The sequence below is a fragment of the Saccostrea cucullata genome, unplaced genomic scaffold (assembly GCF_032062105.1).
Source record: "Saccostrea cucullata isolate Sc308-1 unplaced genomic scaffold, CSIRO_AGI_Scuc_v1 ctg1183, whole genome shotgun sequence".
Taxonomy (NCBI): Eukaryota; Metazoa; Mollusca; class Bivalvia; order Ostreida; family Ostreidae; genus Saccostrea; species Saccostrea cuccullata.
Genome location: NW_026938384.1, coordinates 14,577 through 37,670, shown reverse-complemented (window position 1 = coordinate 37,670; position 23,094 = coordinate 14,577). Strand labels below are relative to the sequence as shown.

General features: G+C 32.9%; 2 protein-coding genes across 4 annotated transcripts in view; one reads left to right on the top strand and one right to left on the bottom strand.

The window, feature by feature from the left end:
- Nucleotides 1-23,094, bottom strand: part of LOC134250100 (uncharacterized) — a 66,297-nt gene that overhangs the window by 34,946 nt on the left and 8,257 nt on the right. For all 3 annotated transcript variants that reach the window (XM_062732451.1, XM_062732453.1, XM_062732452.1), the window contains exons 4-5: nt 21,470-21,615; nt 19,215-19,290 (exon numbers count right to left, since the gene is read on the bottom strand). In XM_062732451.1, the coding sequence (XP_062588435.1) occupies nt 19,215-19,290; nt 21,470-21,615 (222 nt within the window). The remainder of the gene's footprint in view (nt 1-19,214; nt 19,291-21,469; nt 21,616-23,094) is intronic.
- Nucleotides 12,231-16,886, top strand: LOC134250095 (uncharacterized). Its single transcript, XM_062732447.1, has 5 exons — nt 12,231-12,690; nt 13,033-13,325; nt 14,083-14,272; nt 14,619-16,360; nt 16,816-16,886. Exons 1-5 carry the CDS (start codon nt 12,590-12,592, stop codon nt 16,884-16,886), a joined length of 2,397 nt encoding a protein of 798 aa, XP_062588431.1. The 5' UTR covers nt 12,231-12,589.

Here is a 23,094-nt window from a genome sequence, read left to right as displayed (position 1 = left end):
AATGTCAGGTGAATTGTAACGCTGGTATTTTTTCATCTTTTATGACAATTAGTGAACATGCTACATAGCATTGAATTACCCCTTAAATGTCAAAAATATGCTGTAAATCAGTCAGGGGCATAACTTAAACAAGTTATTTTCCAAAATAACTCAAATGAGTTATTTTTTTGTCTCAATGAGTTACTTCTCTTTGCTATGACCTACTTTTTCCTAACCTTAATAACTCAAACACGTTATTTTTCCAAAATAGCTTCAATAAATAAATAACTTATTTAAGTTATTTTGTGTCATTCTTCCCTAACTTCACACCCTGTGCACCAAAGGATTTTGCTCGTGCACCAAGACAAAAACAAATGTTTGACTAAGTAAAAACCTTGCTCAATGCAGAAAAAGTGTCCAAAGTCTTGGGAAAAGTGGGGAATTTTTTTTATTTAATGATTAAAATTGGACATATACACCATGTGGATAAAACGACAAAATAAGGAGTAAAATGCTGTTTATCTCCACCTCCTCACCAATTCTACATTGGAGTCGGTGAACTCCATCTAGTATTACATAATGGAATCCCAAAATGCAATGCAAATTGGCATTAAACACCAAATTTCCAAGAAATCAATGTCCAAGTAGGATATAAAAATAACTTATTTAAGTTATTTTTCAAAAAAAAATGTGTGTGTGAAATAATGTAAAATAACTCATTTGAGTTATTTTTGAAAATAACTTGTTTGAGTTTAGCTGCAATAATGTAGCCCTCTCCGATTTTTTTTATCTGATATTTTCTGGAGAGGGCTACAATTCCATCGCATCTCCGTAATGGTGCAAATATATTTTTTTGATACGGGTGATTGGAGGCAAAATAAATTATTTTTACATTAAACTTACTTCTTATAAGACGGAATTTTTATTCACTGTCAACAACATAGCCTGTTAAACTCGAAAACCATGTAAAATAAATCTGTGTCTTTCCCAGCTGCAATATTCAGCTGCCATGACAGTTCACGCGTGACGTAGTGAGACTTTCGCTTAAAATTTGGAACAACCAAATAAAGCAAAAGTCGATGTTTATAAACGATTGTGCTATAATATATTACAAAAACATCGATAAATAAAACCATTTCAAGTGTTATTTTTGCGAAAACAGCGATACGTATGCTTAAAATAAGGGAATTCCTAGTAGATCCGCTCCTATAGAACCTAAATTCTCATTGGCTGTCCCAAAATACAATCCATCAAGGTCAGTAAACATGGCGGATAAATTCAAGTTAAGCTGTTGACACACACGAAAAATAACCGATGTATGGGTTGTTGTGAATATTTTTGGATCGATTTATGTTTTGCATAATTACATATTTGGATTCCAGGTAAGAGATAATAATAAAATAGCCGTTTACTGATAATTTGAGCCGAAATCCGTGCGGGAGTGATCCACTGCCGCATCTGCGCCATTATAGAGATCCTAAGGAGTTGTAGCCCTCTCCCAACAAAAAAAAAAAAAAAAATCGGAGAGGGCTACATTATTGCAGCTAGTTTGAGTTATGCCCCTGACTGTAAATTGACAGTTAACTTTTTAGTAAAGTAGGTCAAGGGACAAGGTCAAGGGTCACAACCATGGCAATTAATTAACGAATGCCATTGTGTCAAGCAATATATGTGTAAAATATTAAGTCCGTATCTCTTACAGTTCTTAAGATATAATGTGTGACAGATGGTCAGACAGAAGAAACTACAGACAAATTGTGATCAGAATAGCTCACTTGAGCTTTAACTCTTTACCCCTTAATCAGTCAGGGGCATGATGGAATCAAGTTATTTTCTAAAATAACTTTTTTATAAATGTTACTTCACTTATTTATTACTAAACAAAAAAGTAACTCATTTGAGTTAATCATCAGCTTAACATGTTAAAAAGTAAAATGCCTATTAGTTTTGCAAAAAAAAACAATTAATATTTTGAGGATGCTGCTGATTTAAGATGATGTAAGGCTAAGAAAATTGTAAATATATGTACTTCTTTTAATAGACTTAACAATATGATATGATGATATTAAGAAAATAACATGATATTTTTCAAGGAAAATAATCCCATTTCATTAACATTTCAGAGGTCAATTACACATCTTCCGCCAATTTTGCCAGCCTTGAGACTAATTTTCCTAAAATCTTTGGATATTACTGTACAATCTCTATGTCTTACATTTTTTGTGCAAAGCTGTAGATTTTTGTGCAAGAGTTTTAAAGTGAGGTAGGTTAAGGATGAAATAATTGAAATAAGTTATAACTTGTTGGATTTCAATGTGTTAAGTGTTAAAGATAGATTACTTTATCTACCAGTACTTAATAATCCAAGCACAGCATGAATAAAGCTATTCAGATGCCAGCAGGTTTACAATAATGAGTAGTAAAGTATCAATAACAGGAATAAGTTAATGAAGAAAAGCATAATCAGGGATAGATAACCCAAAATGTTGATATTTAATAACTGAGACAAATTATTTCAAAAATAACTTGTTTCCATGATGCCCTTGACTGTTAATGCCACAATTTGACACACTGGCCATATCCTTTGAGTGTTTGCCTGGCTGCCCCTTAGAGTGTTTTTGATGAATTGGAGTGCAGTTTAAAACTGTACTTTTTATAATGGGTCAAAATATTTAATTTCTGCTATGCATTATATATCATAGGATTCACCATGAATTAAATTTTCCAATCTATTTACATAATTTTGATCTGAATTTTCAGTAAAAAATAATTCAGGTGAAAGCGGGTGTATATAGCAAAATAGATATTTAATACGCCAAAATTGATTGCATGAATAATAAAAAATGTGTGCAATGATATAACTGATGGTTAAATTATTATTTATTATCAATTTTATATATAAAGTTTATTTCCTCATAAAGCATTAAATTGTAGTACTACTTCAATTAAGAAATAAACAACAATGTTAAAAGTTCTGTGGGAAATGAACTTTTAGTTGGTCACGTGATCAAATCCTGTGAAGCCCGAAGGGCTTCTCAGTAGATTTGATCACGTACCAACTAAAAGTTCATTTCCCAGTTAACTTTTTAACATTGTTGTTTATTACTTATATTTACATTTGAAACGCATACATTTCGAGTTAAACTGTATTTATTACAGGGACGGGCCAACGCATTGCTATGTAGTGACGCGCAATAACCTAGAAGTTGTTTGGTCAAAATATCACATTGCTCTGTGATACAGTCGCGCTATGACTTCTGACCCACAAATGAAATTCACACAGAATTGAACGTATTTTCTTTTCAATGGGTTCATTTAAGAAAGATATTTGCAAATGTAAATATTGACAATTGCGCCAACACATTTTCAGACTTGCTTGCTAAAACTTGATTTCTGAGCGTTTTTGAATACTTTAATGATCCAATTCTATTAAAATAATTATTTTCTACACCTTTACATTTATAAATATGTGTAAAATGGAAGGTATCATATGAATTTGTGAGAAACAGGTAACAAAATCAGCACTGCGCGGTTTCTTATGTTGGCGTATTTTACACATATAGAATTTTATAATTTCCAAACCTTTCAGGAAAAAGGTAGCTTGAATTTCATGTAATGCTTTACTGGATGAGAAAATATTGCATATTGACCGAGTTATATGCTCAAAAAACATCGTTTGTAACAGTCTAACATTTTGAATTTTGGTGGGAACTTTCCAAGATTCTTTTGTTTGTTTACACCGGTAAATCAAGTGATTTCAAACTGTAGTAAAAGTAACAGCTTTTTAAAAAGCTTGCCTGACTTACGCCATCAATATCTATATTTACATTAATTTTGCAAATGTTTTCCCTTATATGACATTACTGGATGGAATGCTTATCTATAACTGTATAAATACAGGTACGGGGTCAAGAGGTCATAGATGTGTGTATAGATAATCGTTTGACGTAATTTCTAAGTGACGTCATAAAGGGTTGACGCGTGTTCAGTGGATTGTATACATGCCGTTGGGTTTGAAAAATAATGCATTTTTACACGTCAAAGGTCACAATCAGGCAAATATAAAGTCTGAATAAGTCACAAATGTAAATATAAGTAATAAGGTATCATTTTTAAACATCTATCGGGCTATAAATACGGGTTGGTACAAGATTAAATTCATCATAAAGCCCTTCAAAAAAATAATACATTTTCACTATATACTTATTTAGCCCCACCCTAGCACTAGAACCCCTGACCCTGGGGCCATGAATTTCACAATTTTGGTAGAGGACTCAATGCTGATTACAATCATGCAAACAGTTTGCCTGCTTGATGTCCAGGAGTAAAGAAGAAGATTTTTAAAGATTGCATTAATTTTAGTGGTTTTGGCCCCACCCCTCAGGCCCCGGGGGGGCAAGGATCATGAAATTCACAATTTTTGTTTCCCTTCACCCATAGATGCTTTGTGCCAAATTTGGTTGGAATTGGTTCAGTGGTTGCAGAGAAGAAGCTGAAAATGGTCAAATGTTAACGCACGACGGATGACGCACGTCGCACTACGGACGCAAACAGATAGCAATAGGTCACCTGAGTTTACTCAGGTGACCTAAAAAAAGAAAAGTATTTCGAAAAAAAAATGGATCATCCGAGATGCAATCCCGGGCCCTCTCACATTTAAAGCGAGAGACATGACACTAGACCAGGGAGCCGCTGAAACATAACGACAATTGTATACAAACATGAAGTGACATACATGTATATATTCATGTTCGATATAGTCAAAATTTTACACAATGCATGGTGTCTAATTTAACCTTTATTAAACAGTTCTAATAGATGTAATAATAATAATATCAAGTCCACCGAGAACCTGTTTTATATGTAATAACTCTCTTCATGCCCCAGTGCTAAAAACAGCGACATGTAATACAATAAATACTAATAAAACAAACGGGGCGGGGTACTTTGAGAGGAGTGAGAGAGGTCCTAGGGAGTTTTGGTGTAATATTACATAGCAAAAGCTCAAAATCTTGAAATATCGCCCGAAAATGATAGTGTTTCATACAAACAGACTGTATAAATTTACGACCTTGAACTTTGACCTTTTGACCTCAAAATCAATAGGGGTCTTCCTTAGACCACAGGGAGTTGTTATGTAAAATATCATTGCAAAAGCTCAAAGGGTTCTCGAAATATCGTGTGGAAACGAAAGTGTTATAACAGACAGAATTTGCTTATTTATGACCTTGACCTTTGACTGTTTGACCTCAAAATCAATAGGGGTATTCTTTAGTCCATAGGGAGTTGCTGTGCTAAATTTCATTGCAAAAGCTCAAAGGGTTCTCGAGATATCGTGTGGAAACAAAAGCGTTACAGACAGCTAGAGAGACGGACGGACAGACGGACGGACGGACAAACCCAAATTAATATCCCCCACTTTTCAAGCGGGGGACAAAAACTAATGTAATTGATTAATGCTGGTAAGCATGGCTACATGTAAAGGTTACATAAATTAGATTTGACTACTTATAGCATAGGATATGAGGAAGACAGTTGAAAAAATTGATAACTACAGGAAAACGGTTACGACTGACATGCAGAATATGTTTAATAGTTTCTTGGGTATGCCAGAGCATCAAAGATTGTTGGAAATGTGGGATAAATAGTTAAAGCCCTATATGCTTTAACATACATGTTAACCTATCGTGATGAAAAATAGGGAGATTCAGACCACAAAAGCGGTAGCATTGCGCGCTCGTTGTTTTATGCTTGGATTATCGATATATTTCATGTAATATACATTAATGTAGCCTTAAATGAAACCTACAATAATTAATCTTAAATATCAACTGCACTTTAAAGAAGAAGACGGAAACCCCTTAAGTTTGACATAAATTGTACAAATTCAAATATTTTTCATGCTCATCATTTTGCTTGGGTTGGCTGTTTAACTTAGCCTTTTGAAGAGTGATCTTTGCTGATAAAGCCTAGGCTAGAAGCAGTAATTCTGAATGTTCATTCAGTAGTTAAACAAAACAAATGATATGACATGGTTTAAACTAGTTTTAAAAGAAGTTCCTATCTTTCGTTATATAAATCAGATTTTCCGCGATGATCAAAAACGAAAGTAGAGATGTGCCAGATGGCTTGGTCAATCGAGTGATTTCTATTGTCTTTATTGATAACATTGTGAGCTCCTGTGCTTTTATAGACGATGTCAAACGTTTTCATCTAATTCTTAAATGCTGTATCTCCTTTTTCATGGCAGTGATGTTGACTAAATTTATCGTAACCAATGTAATCACTGGTAATCTTGTGCTGTTGCTGTTGTCAAATTCGTGCTTGAAATCTATGTATACATCGATACTAAAAAAGCGTTTGTATGCTTCCGAGTCAAATCATGCGATATCAGTGCTCCAAGTCGCACTTACTTTTAGGTCGCTAAATGGCGACCTTAAAATTTTTTTGGCTGCCATTTCAGAATTTCTTGTCGCCATAAACAAATTTTTCACTCGCCATGATTAAATCATGTAAATAACACTATTAAAACAATGAACTAACTTCCACATGTGTTATGTTTTTATTAAATCAAAGATTATCAATTACTGTGAGTAGAAATCTTTTGCTAGTTGAAGGATATATTTTTATTAAATACAACCACCCTTTGTATAGTACATGTCCACAGAAGAACACAAGTAATCTGATCATTGAATTAGAGTTTAATCAAAATAAAATAAAACTTTAACAGTTGTTCTGACAGGAATTTGCCAATTGTTTATCATGTTTACCTGTTTACGTATCTTAACCATAACTTAGTCTTATCAATGCCGCCAAAACACTTAATTGTGATTTGCAAGCCAATGACCAAATGCTCTAATAACAAAGTCAGAGAAACTCTAGAAAGTTTACGACGTTTGGATGCCATTCTCTCAGAAACGTTATGTATATACGTTTCTGGTTCTATGATTCTATATAACTTAACTATTACAGCATGCTCATGCTGTCATAACAATACGTGATCTAAGTCCATACAACGCTTTGTAAAGTGTGTTAAAGTATTTATCTTCAAACGTTGTCTTGATAGAAAATCTTGAAAAGGTAAATCTCGATCCCGATCATAAAAAGATGGACGTTGCCAGCCCAAATTTTCTCAGTCGCGAAAATGCGACTTAATTTTAATTTCTATTTAATTTTTGGGTCGCAAATGCAATCTTTTTAGTCGCAACTTGGAGCACTGGATATCTTATGAGATTTTATGAGAGTGGCTTCAAAAATGGATACCAAAGCGAACCAAAAAATACTTTAGACATAAGCTTTTGTAGAAAAGCGGTAGATTACTGAATTAAATCGGTAGGCGGGAGATGGAGTGAAAAAGCTGTAGAATCCTGCCTAAATCGGTAGAGTTAACATGTATGGCTTAAATGACCCAACAAACTTGACGGCAATATATGAGTGGCGTCGCCACAGTGCAGATTCAGGAAGTTTTTCCCAGGGATAAGGGGTCCACGTCAAAAATATTTGTCAATTCATGTTTTCTCAATCCTGAAATATGAGAGGATATTTTCATAAGTCTATACTCTGTGGAGGAAACCCCTAGAGGAGGGGGGTATGATCAGATGTATATTTGGCCAGTACATCCCCCCCAAAAATTAAGGGTGGGTAGGTCGGAAATTTTTTTTTTTTTTCTTTTTTTTTTCCTTATGAATGGTCAAACATCCCCGGACTGAATAAACCAGGTGTCATATAAATTTACAATGGACACCCAAAATGGCATCCAAAATGGCTGCCTAGCGGCAGAAAACAAACTTCAGTAAATGTAAACTAGAACTGTCCAATAGGGACAAATACCCCCGCGGGGTTTTTCAGAGTAGGTGCCAATTCAGAAATATTTTATGGATCTAGTAAGAGGTATTCACTATTGTCTAATAAAGTGCCTTGCCACAGCATGATACGACCATCAAATATTGTTCGATAATCATAAATTGGTTAGGGTGCAAGAAAATTAAGTAACCTTGATTAACAGATTGACACAGATTTCAATGATCTAATTTCCATTTCTTATCATGTTTAAAATATTGTACATACATCTCTAAGAGACTTACAGTGTAGGGATTAATTAAAACAAATAATACATCATATAATTCTAAACTGGCTGTGTTAGAGCTTAACAAATATCCATCTGCAGCTTTAAATTGTTTATTGCATATTTTATGAAATAATGGAAATGCTACAGTCTAATAAAAAAAATCAAAAATTAATTATTCTTTAGACTATAAAATTCTAAGTGAGACATGGCTGCAATTTGTTGCAAATATATAAAAATTGAAATGTAATTTTTTTTTCAATGAACACATGTATAATTAATTTTAATTATTTTATACAATACTAATTCAGTTTTAATCTTATACAATACTAATTCAGTTTTAATCATACACTAAAACATCAATTTGTTTTAATTACATTACACCAATTGAAAGATCTTTATCTGAACTACAGCCATCAAGAACTCTTAATTAACACAAACAACTATAAGGCCATTTCTTTTTGCCCAACTCCCAAGAGATTAATTCAGATTAGATCTAGAGATGCTCTTGCCAGTTAACTCATTAATTTCTCTCTAATTTGACATGCACATTTCTGCTATCAAAAATTCTCCTTGACCAGTGCTTGATAATTATGCCCATGGGACAAACTGAATTCCTCTCAAATCATTAACATTTGTTATAGAATTTGCTGTAAAGTAGATGATAAAAAATAAGTTTTTACTTAATTTAGCATTTTTTAATAAGGATACAACTATATTTTTACATTTTTTAGGATTATGAAATTTAAAATTTTAAAGACTTAGTTTTTTAAAAAAAATCACTTAAATTAAAGGTCACAGTGACCTTGAAATAGGTCGTGACACACCGTCTACCCAAGATGCATAAATTGTCCAAGTTTGATGATTGTAAGTCGTAATAGTTTTCTAGTTATGAGCCAAACAAAATCACAAAATAAAAAAGAAAAAACGCCTGTAATATGCAGAAAAATCATCCAATCATGATGAAAATCCCAGGTGCACATCTTCATATGGTGAATAATAAGTGTATAAATTTTCAGACAAATCCATCCAACAGTTTCTGAGAAACGGTCCGGACAAAATCTTGTCTACAGACAGACGGACAGACAGACGGACATGGTGATTCCAATATACCCCCCTAAACTTCGTTTGCGGGGGTATAATTAGGTTGACATATTTTATGTCTCAAGTTAAGCTACAAGCTAAATTTCTTTTTTTAATAAATGGAATCAGCTGATTGATCAAACAGACTTTATATAATTCATGCTCATTTCCATTCAATAGAATAATCCGGGAAAAGGGTGCAAAAACTTACACGCGACATTTTGGTGCGAAATGATTGTAACACCCCTTGCCTAGAAGACAAATGGACTAATCCAGTAGTATAGAAACGCAGAAAAAAGGCCAAACAGACATGTCCGTATTAGAACTCGCATGAAATTTTCTTGAACAGTTTAGGTGCAAGAAAATCACATCAACCTTGATTCTAAGATTTCGATGATTTGTCATTTATCCATCCCCTGTGATGTAGGCATCAATTATAATAAATATTACATCACTGATAGATTTCTGTGCTGGTTGTGTTAGACCTTGTCAAATGCCCATCATCAAATTAGTCTTAACAACTTAATCTATACCAAATTAATTTTGAAAAAAAAGGCTGGCCATCAAATGACATATGTTATAAACTGACCAGCAGTTCTTCTGTCTAATCCCCAAAGGGCTGCTTAATCAGAGCGACTGAGACAGCTAGCCTTCCTACATTGAACTCATTAATTAATCTTTAACTGGATGCCTGTCTACTCATTACTACCAAGAGATGAATGGGTCTGCACTATCTACTATAATTTTTTTTTAAAAACATATAAAATACTCTCAGATTTTTTTTTTTGGGTTGAGATTTAATGTCCGACAGGTTTTAGTATGTAATTCATATGGACATGCTGATTCAACCCCACCCCATAAAATTAGCTTTTAAATTAATAATATTACATAATATCAGATTAGTCTATTATGCAATATCAAATTAGTTTTAATTACTTTTCATCAAATTCATTTCAAAACTTAAGCTAGTCAACAAGAGCTATTTTTAATCAAACAGGCTTACCCATTTGCCCAATTCTCAAGGGATATAGATAACGCCAATGCTCTGTCAATTAGCTCCTCGCACTCAAAACCCATTAATTTCTCTCTCATTTGACATGCAATTTTCTGTTATCAAAATTCTTCTTGACCAGTGCTTGATAATTACACTCATGGGAGACGTTGGATTTCTCTAACATACATTATATTTGTTTTAGATTGCTGTCAAGTATATGCTTAAAAAAAATAAGTATTTTCTTGATTTAACACTTTTTAAATAAGAACAGTGCAATACTCTTACATTATTTGGGATGTGTAAATGAATAGTAAAAAGACACATTTTTTTTAAAAAAAATTCACTTAAATTAAAGGTCACAGTGACCTTGAAATAGGTTGTGACACACCTTCTACCTATGATGCATAAACTGGCCAAGTTTGATGATTGTAGGTCTTATGGTTTTCTAGTTATGGGCCAGAAAGGATTTTTCCATATTTGGCTATAACTTCTTAATTAAAGGTCAGAGCGACCTACTTTTTGTGCGCGACACACCTTCTACCCAAGATGCATCAGATGACAAAGTTTGGTAATCCTAGGCCTAGTTAGTGATGGGGAATCGGAAAAAAATCAGAATCGATTATCGGTAATAATCGGCTGGACATAATCGATTAATAATCGATTATAATCGAAATTTTGAACTTTAATAAAATTAATATAGAAAAGTTGAAACTTATTCACATTTCTGTCAGACTTTTACAAAAAAAAACATTTACTTACATAAAATATTCAAAAATGTTAATTGAAATTTCTTTTATAAAAAATGGAAAATAATATTTTGTTTATTTTAAACAATATAGGACTATATAAGACTATTGAAACAGAATGGGAATTTATTTTATTATTTTTTTTATAAAGTCCATTCAATGGGTATTTTACTGATATTAGTCCCACCTTTCATTAAATACATGTGTATTTTTCTTAAAATTAGTTTTAATTAGTTAAAATAATAAAATTGCAAGTCTTAAAAGTAATTATCCAGAAGTTAGACTTGTATTTATGATAATAATTACGTTTAAAGATTTACTAGACTAATTATGTTTTCCTCTGTATAGTAAAACCTTGCAATATCACCGTTTCCTGGTTTTAGTCTAACCCCATATTTAATCATGGCGGTAAAAGTATCAACAAGACACGGAATCCTTCCATGTTTTCAACGGTCATCACTACTTTTATGCTCTTTGCACTTGGATTCGGTAATAAAATTAAAGTATGACAATTTTATTTTTTGTTAGCGATGTCGGCGACATTTATTTTATAATCGATTAGTAGCATCGAAGAGCTTCTAACGACCGACAATCGATTGTCGGCGACAATCGTTCCATCACTAGGCCTAGTAGTATTAAAGTTATGAGCCGGAAACGAAAAAGCTAACAGACAGACGGACACGAAGCCTATAACATAATACGACCCGTCTTAAGACGGGCGTATAAAAAGCTAAAGGAAATTAATTACATCAATGTATTGTATCAGCAATATGGTTATTTTTCTGATAACCGTTGTTGCTGAAATGCATGTAACAAAATCCTATGATAATCAGCATGCACAAAATTTTACTGGATAACTGTGACCTCTTAGCTTCACACCTATGAAATATTGATCCTTAGTAGTGCTCGACGCGTTGACGTCCGGCAATGATGCTATACTTTATTGTTAACCTGCACCTGTGCTCTGATAATTTGTAAACAAGCAGTCATTTCAAGTCGAATCAACAATGAAATAAACCTGCGTCAAAGGTCGTCTATTAGGATTGGGGGCTAGGCGTCAAAAGTTGTCATTAAGGAGCAGGGATGGGTTAATCATAATCAGTAATCGTAATCAGCTGTAATCGATTACAGTTTGTCAAGTAATCATGAGTAATCAGTAATCATCCATTTTTCTGATTACAAGTAATCGTAATTTAATCGATTACTGTGAAAAAAGTCCTGTAATCATGATTACTTTTTGATTACTTTATGATTACAATTATTAAAACAAAGTTCATAAAATCATGATTTTTATGATTTTCAGTGAATACTTTTCAGTGTATAAAATTGTTTTTTAAAAAAGTTAATATAGAATTATAAGCTATATTTAAAGACGTTTGCGGGAGTTTTTTGTGCGCATCTTTCTGCGCAATCGAAGCTCTTCAATCGAAGGAGTCTGGTAAAATGGGAAGGAATGTTGGTAAAATCAGGTGGCAAATGCTGGCCGGGCCAAAGGACAATTATAATTTATGAAAGGCATATCATTTTCTTTGTTTTTATAAAAAAAGAATAAGATAATAAAATTTTAATTTATCTGAAAATTTCAGTTCAATTATATAGGTATTTTGTAAGAAATTTGAAAAAAAATAAAATGTGCCCGGTTGTAAAAAGGTGCCTCATTTTACCAGGACACACAAAGATGGCGCCGTAGAGATCTGACATCGTCTGTCAAGCGGTCGAAACATGTTGAAAATGACTGATCGCGATCGAGTTGGGGGGAGATTTGTGAAAAAGGGTACAATGAATAGAAGATTAAACATGATGAAGATACGTGAGGCTACTGTGTAAGTATACATTGATATAATAATTACACATTTTTTGTCCTTTCATATCGATTACTTTATCAGCGTTTTTATCAGCAACAGTGATGCATTTGATCTTTTGTCTTACAAAATGAGGCTATTGAGTAGCTATTGACATTTGACAGTATGTGAATTAGATTACTAATCACAGTAATTCGCAGACCTGGTTCAAAATTTGCATCTGGGTCGAACTTGCAGACTAAATATAAAGCTTATGTTTTTGATATTCAGCAGTAAACAAAACACAACTTGGGTATTTATACAAATATTGATTTATAAATTTATAAATTTTATTACTAAGACTAGGTTGTTGTTTACTTTCAGGACTCAAAATGTTGCACAAACAGAAGGGCACACATGTGAATCGAATGATGAATCATGGAGAAAAGGGAGGCGAATCGTTGAGTTGGATCATATGGCGAAACAAATGAACTGTTGGGATTGTGGGCACACACTGACTTTAAATAACATCGTAAATGAAAGGCGTCAAGGGTTTGCTTCAAACCTGACTATTACCTGTGAGTGCGGTGTTCTGAATGAAGTAACAACTGGCAAGTCACACAGAGTTAATAAACGCGGACCTGCTGTGTTTGACATAAACACAAAGGCAGCTTTAGGTATTGATAGTTTATATACCATTATAGTCAATATTTAAATATAAAAATAACAATAAAAATTTTATGTGATAAAATTGAATACGTTGATTGACAGACATTTAGCAACAATTGATCATTATAGTAGAGGGTGGGGCACTGTCATGATTAGCAACTGAAAATATGGGCAAACTTTATCTTGCTAAGAAGAATTTACTTGTTTATTTATTATTCTGTTTTACCTTTTTCTTGTATGTACCTTATTGCAGCTGAAGTAAGTAAAACCGTAAGCTTGTAGTAGTTCTACCACTATTTATAGTAGTGCTAACCATACATCTATCTGTTGTAAAATTACCGGTATACTGGGTAATAGCTACTTAGACAAGAATGTCACGCTTTATACCCTCCTTTTGTGGTGCTTGGTACTAACAATTTTGTAACCCTTTGCACTCCTTCTGTGCTACATGTAAAACCTATATTTCATTGATATATTTCTAACAGCTTGCCTACTAGATTAGAATAATGACTCTTTTATCACTTTTATAAATGTAGCTTTGATAGAAACAATTATTTAAAAGCTATATTGAATTTAATTGTTTGATTTGAAAATATGTAATTGCTTTCCTATCATAAGAAAACTTTAATATTCCTTTATATCATTATCAGCCATAATTTCTACCAGTAATTTGTTGTTTTTGATTTTTTAACATTCTTCATATGTGTTGTTATTAGACTGACATACGATTAGATATATATAAAGTGACCTTAAATTATTATACAGGTATGCTTCATAGTGGATCCGGGCACACACAGGTCACCAACTTTATGTCTTCCATAGAGATAGAGGGTATGCACCATAGAACTATGAAAGCCCGTGAGTGTGAAGTGGAGCCACATATCCAATCTGTTGCCCAGCAGTCATGCAGTGAGGCCTTATTGGAGGAAATACAGGGCAATGTATCAGCAAGAAGGTACATGCTATATGGTTTTTATATACCCAAAAGATCATGTTATGCCAAAGTGTCCATCATCTCCATCCTCTGTAACACACTGAAATGACAGGTTTCCATACTGTTTCAAGTTCTGTAGGTCAAAGATCAACTTCACACTGATAGGTCCAAATTGGGGCTGGTTTATATATAACCCTTAGGCCAGATTTGATTACATGCTAAAGTGAGCTAGGATAAGCACAATTTATAAAAAAAAAGGAAGTGCTGTTATGAATAATTGATGACTCACTCTTATACTTTTGCTATAAAATATATACCGGTATACATTATTTCTTACGAGTCTTAAAATGAGTTTTCTTGTTTCCAGTGTAAATGAATCCAATGACGGTCAGCAGGCTCGCAGCTCTGGGGAGTTTAAGTACGACATGGGATGGCAGAAGCGTGGGTCAGGAAGGGCCTATAACAGTAAATCTGGAGTGGGAACATTAATCGGCAACAAGTCCGGGAAAATATGTGGCTTTGGTGTTCGATCAAAGGATTGTCGCAAATGTTCCTTTCATACAAATATGGGGAAAACTCCTCCAGAACATAAGTGCTGTAAAAATTGGGAGGGCTCGTCAAAAGCAATGGAGAGTAACGTTGCAGTTGAATTAGTGAACAAAATTGAAAAAGAAAATGTTGAAGTATCAGTGTTAGTTATGGATGACGACTGCACAACAATGGCACGAATCAATGAAGAAATTCCACATCCGGTGATCAAATGGAGTGACATTAGTCACACTAAAAAGCATCTTGGTAACAGTTTATACCAACTACAAAAGAAACACAAGAATTTCAACAACAATTGTGTCAAGTATTTTCAAAAATGCTTCTCTTACGCTATTGTACAAAATAAAAATGATACAGAAGCATTAAAGAAAAACCTAAAGCAAATAGTGCCACATGCTTTTGGAGAGCATGACCAGTGTGACTCAAAATGGTGTACTTATAAAACTAATCCTGAAGAGTTCCGCCACAAGTCCCTTCCATCTGGAAAAGATCTACAGGGTGATGAATTAAAAAATGACCTGAACATTATATTTGAAACATTTATCAATAATGCTCACAAGATTTCCCCTGCTGCATCTACTAGAGATGTTGAATCATTCAATAATTCAATTGCTGCAAAAGCCCCCAAAAGACTGCACTATTCTTCATCATCTAGTTTGCAAAATAGAGTTAGTTGTGCAGTAGCAGAGAAAAACATGGGCTCAACATACGTCAACAAAGTTAACGAACTGGTGGGTGTTTCGCCTGGACGAGTTTTTCAAAAACTTGCAGAAAAAAAAGACAAAACGCGCAAACGCAGACTCGCGTATGAAAATACAAGAGAATTCAAAAAAAGAAAACTTGAAAGAAAATTAAAAAACAGTACCATGAATTCCGCTTCTCAAATTCGGGAAGGAGTAACTTATCAGTCATCTGTTGATTTGACACAATCTGACGGCGAGTTTGTCAAAGAAATACCTGCTCCAAGCATTGTACCAACTGTCACTCCATGTATATTACCAAAGAAATATACCTTTGTGTATTGTGACATCGAAACAACATCTCTTAATAAAACGTGTGATATCATTCAGATTGCGGCTGTTTCAGAAAATGGCAAGTTTTCGAAATACATCTTACCTAGTCAACGAATTTCAACAGCAGCTTCTCAAGTCACTGGACTGACTGTTCATGGAAATGTTTTGCATTTGAATGGTACTCCTGTAACATCCGTTTCATTGCAACTTGCATTGGCATCATTTCTGGCATGGTTAGATGATCAAAAGCCTTGTATTTTTGTAGGACATAATTTCTTGAGGTTTGATTTACCTAGGGTCTTACGAAATTTTGAAATTTGTCATTTTCTTCATGCTTTAGAACCAGTTGTATTAGGTGTAGTAGACACACTACTTCTGTTTAGAGAAGTTTATCCTGGTCTGGAAAAATACTCACAAGAGTTTCTTGTTACATATTTTTTAAATGAAAACTATTCAGCTCACAATGCCGAGGATGATGTTCTTGTTCTTCAAAAACTTGTTCAACATGTAAAACCGTGCACTGAAGTTCTTGTACGCCACAGTTCAAGTATGCATACCTTGGTTGAGAAGTACCTTTTTGACAAAATTGTAGATAAAAACTTAAACACCTTGTTAGTTTTATGCAATGATAAGATACTTTCAAAGCAAATGTGTAAAAAGATTGCTGAAAGTGGATTAAACTTAGGTCATCTAAAACTTGCTCACACCAGAGGTGGTTTAAAAACACTCTTGTCTGAAAAATTCGATGGGAAACCTCGAGTAACATCAAAAAAATGTTTACTTGAAAAAGTAAATAAGTATTTTGAAGACAAACAGTAAGGCAAAACAAATTTTAGCTGAATGTAACAATAGACATTAGACGTTTAATTGGCTGTATTTGTACATGTATAGTTTTTTTGCATCTTAGTTTTACAAGCTCTGTATAGCTGTAAACATTTGAATGTATATATGGCCATACCAATTAGAAAAGTAAATAATATTTCTGTAGTTTTTTAATTTCAGCATTTAAGGGACATTATCCCTCTGCTAAGAAGGATAACTTCTTTTTTAAATTTTTCACAAATTCATCATAGATCTAATGTAAATTTGTAAATAAGAAAAACAAAACCCTGTATGTAACCTGCATTATACCACGTTGTATAAGGTTTTGTATTTGGTTTTAAAGTCATTGTTGTGTTCATGAAAATCAATATTAGAAATTTAAAATTTCCATAGTGAAATTTAGAGGAGAGGGTCAGGACCCCTTAAAGAGGAATTTCAGATGTAATATGTTGCATTGGGGTTTTTTTGTAATTGAAATCAAAATCTAAGAAAAAATGTATGTTTTTCTTATGTTGATGCATATTTTACAACCTCTGACATTGAAAAACGTCTAACATCGTGCTAGCAAATGTTGTTTTATTTACTAAATGAATATGATGACCCCCATTTTTCTTTATATCATTATTATCAGTATACTTAAATGTACAATATGTATGAATTTAAAAAAAAATAAATTCGTCAAACTTTTTTATTGACTTTTTAATGCGTAAATTGTATAAATTATGCGAAAACAATGTACATTTGGTTAGATAAATGATAATTTGAAAAATGATATTCTGTTTGTGTTTTTTCTTATATTCAATCAATATCTGAATTCAACATCTTGTTTGTAGTGTATACTGACTTGTATGATAAAATGAAAAAGTTAGAACTCTGATAAATATATAAAAAGTAGTATATTTTTAAGATAGTGTGTAATTGAAAAATGGTCAGAATTTCACTCAATAATTGATTAACGGTCAGTTTTAAAAATTCTTCACAACAAAAAAACTAATCTGATAACCATACCTTTTCTTTTTATATTTGCATAAAGCATACTCTAAGGAAGGAAATATGTAAAAAAGAAAAAAAATAAATTCGGAAAAAAAATTATAGAAATCGTCTTTAAGTATCTTCTAATGCCTCGAGAAATGCTTATAATCATGTCCATTGTCCTGGTAATGAGTAAATTCTATCAGTTCCTTGCCATATTCAGTAGTCATTTCAAAATACTTCAGCAGCTTAGCAATTCGCTATTTTTGTCAAGATATATGCATATACTTATAGAAATCCACTCATTTTAAAGTTTGATTTATTTTTGTTTCAATTAATGAACATGTGTCTAATGCAACAATTTGTTTTCACTGTATATCTCTGAAAAAACTTGTATTTTTATGTATACACATGTAGCAAATAATCCTCTATTGAGACATACACTGTATTCTAAAATTCACTTTTTTGTGTACATAAAAAGATAATGTGAATTAATTAGTCATAAGACACAGATAAACTAAAGCTGGGTCAGCTTGGGTAATAGTAATTATTGAACTATCCATGCTTGTCCAGTCAATGTGTTAATTTTAGTAAAAACATCTCTAATAATTGGCAGTTTAAATGAAAAGTCCACCACTTGTCAAGAAGGTCAATTACTTGTGTAACAGTTCCTTAGCAAATCCATTTTCCACTACCTATAATTATGTCAAGTTTGATTTATAAAGAAAGATGAATAAAAACATGCCGTTGTCCTTGAATATTAAACAAAAATAAATAAAACTTAATGTAATCTAAAGTAATCATAAGTAATCATGATTACATGAAGGAAAAGTAATCAGATGTAATTGATTACTTTAAAAAATGTCTGTAATCAGCTTGTAATCAATTACTTTTAAAATCCAAAGTAATTGTAATTTAATCGATTACTTTTGAAAGTAATCGACCCCATCCCTGTTAAGGAGTAAAGGAGGGAAAGGTCTAAGGGGAAAAGAGTTAAGCTCAGGTGCGCCAAAAACTGACTGGTTACTTTGACTCTTCAAACCATTTGACTAACCAAGTTAACCAAGCAGTTACTGCACACATACCAGAATTCCATCCCTAATTAAGATGATTTGGCAGTCATTTACCAGTGACTGCAGTTACCATAAAATACTATTATATATTCCCAATTAACCGCCACTGGTGAAAATTGTGAAAAGGGGGCTTCTTTTTTTAATTCTCTTTATAATATTTAATGTCATATTTTAACATCAAAAATCTTTTGGAGAAAAATAATAAATTCAAAGTAGCACTAAAATAATGTTTAACTTAATTTACTGTAAGTGTAAATAATTCACCCAAATTATGCTAAATGATTCGCTTTCTATAATACCATGGAACTGGATAATAGACGATTTTCATTTTCACTTTCTTCAAATTTTAGCAGAACTTTTGAAACAATTCTTGTTGTTTATATTCACTGTACAGGGGGCCCTTATTTCCTGACTATTGAACAATTAAGACCTAGGGGGCACTTATAGGGACAGGGGCAGTTAATAGTCTAGGATTTTAACATATCAATTACACTTCAAGAAAACACATAAAAAGATGCTAAAATTTTAACATACTTGTATCTGGTAATTTCTTCCAGGAGCATTCTTTCACACAAACAACTATTCCTTTTGACCAGTCAAAATCTTCAAACTAGAAAAATAAATGATTCTTAGCACCAGTCCAATGAGTGATTTATCATACATATTATTTATCAATTAAATGTACAAACCATAATGAAACAGGTTTTAAATTTTGTCACTAAGAAAATTTAGTAATTTTGGGATGCTTTGAGATATTATGCCCTGTTCACACTGAGAGTTTAATTCGAATTAAACGTAAGTTTACTGCGAATTAGCTTCGCTTTGCGTTCACACGGAGAATTTAATGCGAATTAGTTTACTTCGTATTAGTTTACTGCGCATTAAATTACTTCGCATTAGCTCCGTGTGAACGCTAAGCGAAGCTAATTCGAATTAAATTCTGATGCATGCGTAATGGCAAGATTAAGTCATATGCATCATGTCGGTGGTCAACCTGAAGTGTTTGTACTATTTTTGAGTGAAAATCTAAGAAAAAATGTATTAATCACTAAAATATGTCTCCAGACACTGTGACATTATGTCAAATGCATCTGCTTCTGCATAAGGTGACGTGATTTAGAAATGACGTCATAATAGCCTTCCTCACGCCTGACTGTCAAAGTAAAATTTTAATTCGCATTAGTTTACTTCGCATTAGCTGTCGTGTGAACGCAATTTAATTCGCATTAGTTTGATTCGCATTAGTTTACTTCGCATTAATTTACTGCGAATTAAATTCTCCGTGTGAACAGGGCATTAATGTGCTATAAATGCCAAAATTGAGTCCTTACTAAAATTTTTGCACGTCTACGTTATCACAAATACGTACTACGTACTGACCATGGTAACAAGATGATTCCTTGATGAAATTCAAAGACATAAGATGATCCCTCTATCAATTTTCAATCAGATAAGGCCTATAGTTAAAACATTTTCCATTGACCACTTTCTTCAAACCATTTTCAAAGATAAAAACAACAGGAGACCCAAGGGCCTTATAGGTCACCTGAGTTTCATGTAACAACTTCCAAACAATTGAATTTGGTTCGTGTTTCAAAAAAAAAGCCATGAAATTCAACATTTTGGAAGGGGCACCATTATTCATTATAAATATACAGTTAGCATGCTTACTTTGCTTACTTAATACCCAGATGTAGATCAGAGTAATAAAGAGAAAATGTATTTCCACTTTATGACCACCAGTTGTGCAACCCAACCAACAAGAACCACTGACATTGGGGCCACATATTTCAAAATTTAGGAAATTTTATTATTAGTTTTAAATTTTATTTCTTCATAAATGGTTGATTAAAACCAAAGAGCAGATTTAAAATCTTTAATTTAATTTTCAGTCTTTAAAACTTTGTAACCCCCCCCCCCCCCCCCCACAGTACTCCCAACCCAAGGGCCCTGGAATGAACCATTTTGGAAGAGGCACCTTTCTTCATCATAAATATGTACTTAGATCATTGACATATTACCCAAGAGCAAATGAAAAGAATTTCTAAAGAATTAATGCATTTTCACAATGTAATCATTGGAGCCAGCCCTAACACCAGACCCCCTCACCCAGGGGCCATGAAATTCACAAATTGGGAAGAAGCATCCTTCCTCATCATAACTTTGTTCATAGTTCATTGGTTTAATACACAGGAGCAGAGGAGCAGATTTTTAAAGAATTTATGCATTTTCACTATATATAATCAATAGAGTCCCACCCTAACACCAGAATCCCTGACCCCGGGGCCATGAAAATCCTAATTTAGAAAGAGGCAGCCTTATTCAACGTAATCATGTACTTTATTAGTTTAATTAATACCCACGAGCAGAGAAACAAAGATTTACAAAGATATAATGCATTTTCACTATATTAAATAAATAGAGCCCAACCCTAACACAAGGACCCCTGACCCAGGGGCAATAGAATTCACAATGTTGGAAGAGGCATTCTTGCTCATTATAACTATATATCTAATTTGTTCTTTAATATCCAGGAGCAGAGAAGATTTCAAAGAATTAATACATTTTTACTGCATAATCATTAATCAATGGAGCCCCACCCTAACACCAGAACCCCTGACCCTGGGGCCATCCATGGAATTCACAATTTTTGAAGAGGCGCACGACGGACGATGACGGACAAAAACTGATAGCAATAGGTCACCTAAGTTTGTTCAGGTGACCAAATAAATGATAACAATAATTTATGAAAATAATAACAATACATTTATGACAATTTTGCCTCTTACTTGCTCATTAAGATCAGATGTCAAGCACAAATTGACTCCCTCTTTCTGATCACGGATGGAAATTTCTTTAATAAAAAATTGCTTATTACTCCTCGAGTTAGTCTTAGTCTCTACATCCTTTGTTTTTGTGATGACTCCCACGATATCTACAAAGTGTTCAAAAAGATTATCATTTTATCATCTGACAGGTCTGATAAAGAAATTATCATAATAAATTATTTATTATAATATTTTCTTGACTTTAATGTTCTCCCAGTAGGATTTGTCTGGGTAAAATTGATTCAGCTATTCAAGGTTTTCTGTAAATTTAAGCATTTATGTCTAATCTTAGCAATTACAGGTTTCTTTTTATGACTGGAACTTCAATTCTGAGAAATACTAGATCGATAAATCCAGTCTTTGGTCAAGTTTTTTCCCCCTAAGTAAGCAAGTTATTTAAATTTATATAAATTGTTGTATGAAATTCGTAATAAGAATAAATTATCTCTAAAGGTAAATAAAGTGCCCCGATACACCCGTCAAATATTGTTCAATTATTATCAGCAGTTTAGAGTGTAAAAAATCATGACTGTCAACTTTGATACAAGGATTTCTATGCTGTTTTCATTTCTAATATTTAAGGATTAACTGTCTTATTTAAATAATTTCATAATGTGATCAATGGATTGGCTTGTGTCATAATTTGCATAAACACCAAAGGCATTTATGCAGAAAATTATCACGCAAGCCAATCTACTGATTATCGTCATGAAATTGATAAATCTGACAGCTATTCCTTAAACACCCAATTTTATGTTAACGCCCCCAAAGTCTACCTGATTCAAGATCAATAGTTTACCGCCTGTCAATCATTAAAAAAAACAATAGCTTCTGATTTGATTGACAGGTCAGCTACCTGTGCTTCATGTTTATCTGAGTTTGCATGTTTTGAAAACAATTACCTGGTCACGCGTCAAACACTTTCATGTACCCGCATAGTATACACGCGGATTAGAAAACTCCAATATGTTTGAATTTTATTTCAAAAAATAATTGAAAGTAGATTATTTAAACACTGACATAATAAAATATTTCTTTTCTATCTTCACTGCTGTTGGTTACTTGTAAGTGCTATATCATCCATGTTTATCTGTATCCGCGTCCACAGAAACCGGCTCTATTTGCCGTAATTAGAAGTCCGATGAATTAAATTATATTTTTAAGAAATGGGATATAAGAAAAATATTCAGCACTAATAAACGGCTTAGCATAGTTTTTTAAAAGATGTTTTATTTTGTATTATGGCTACAATCCACACGATGTTGTACAGAAATTGATGTCAGAATTAATGTTCGAATTTCCTCTAGCGTCTGTATATATATATATATATATATATATATATATATATATATATATATATATATATATATATGAAAAGGTGAAGATAATTCATAGTGATCGATCCTAAAAAAAAATTCTTGGAACAATAAAATTATTGTCGTTAACTCTCGAACAATCGGAGATATTGCATATTTTGCGATTACATTGTTGGTCAGAAAATTAAAAAAAAGTCTTCCGATCGCGGTAAACGTACACATTCACGGCGGATAGGGGTGACCTAAAAGGATTTAATTTTTTTATTCATT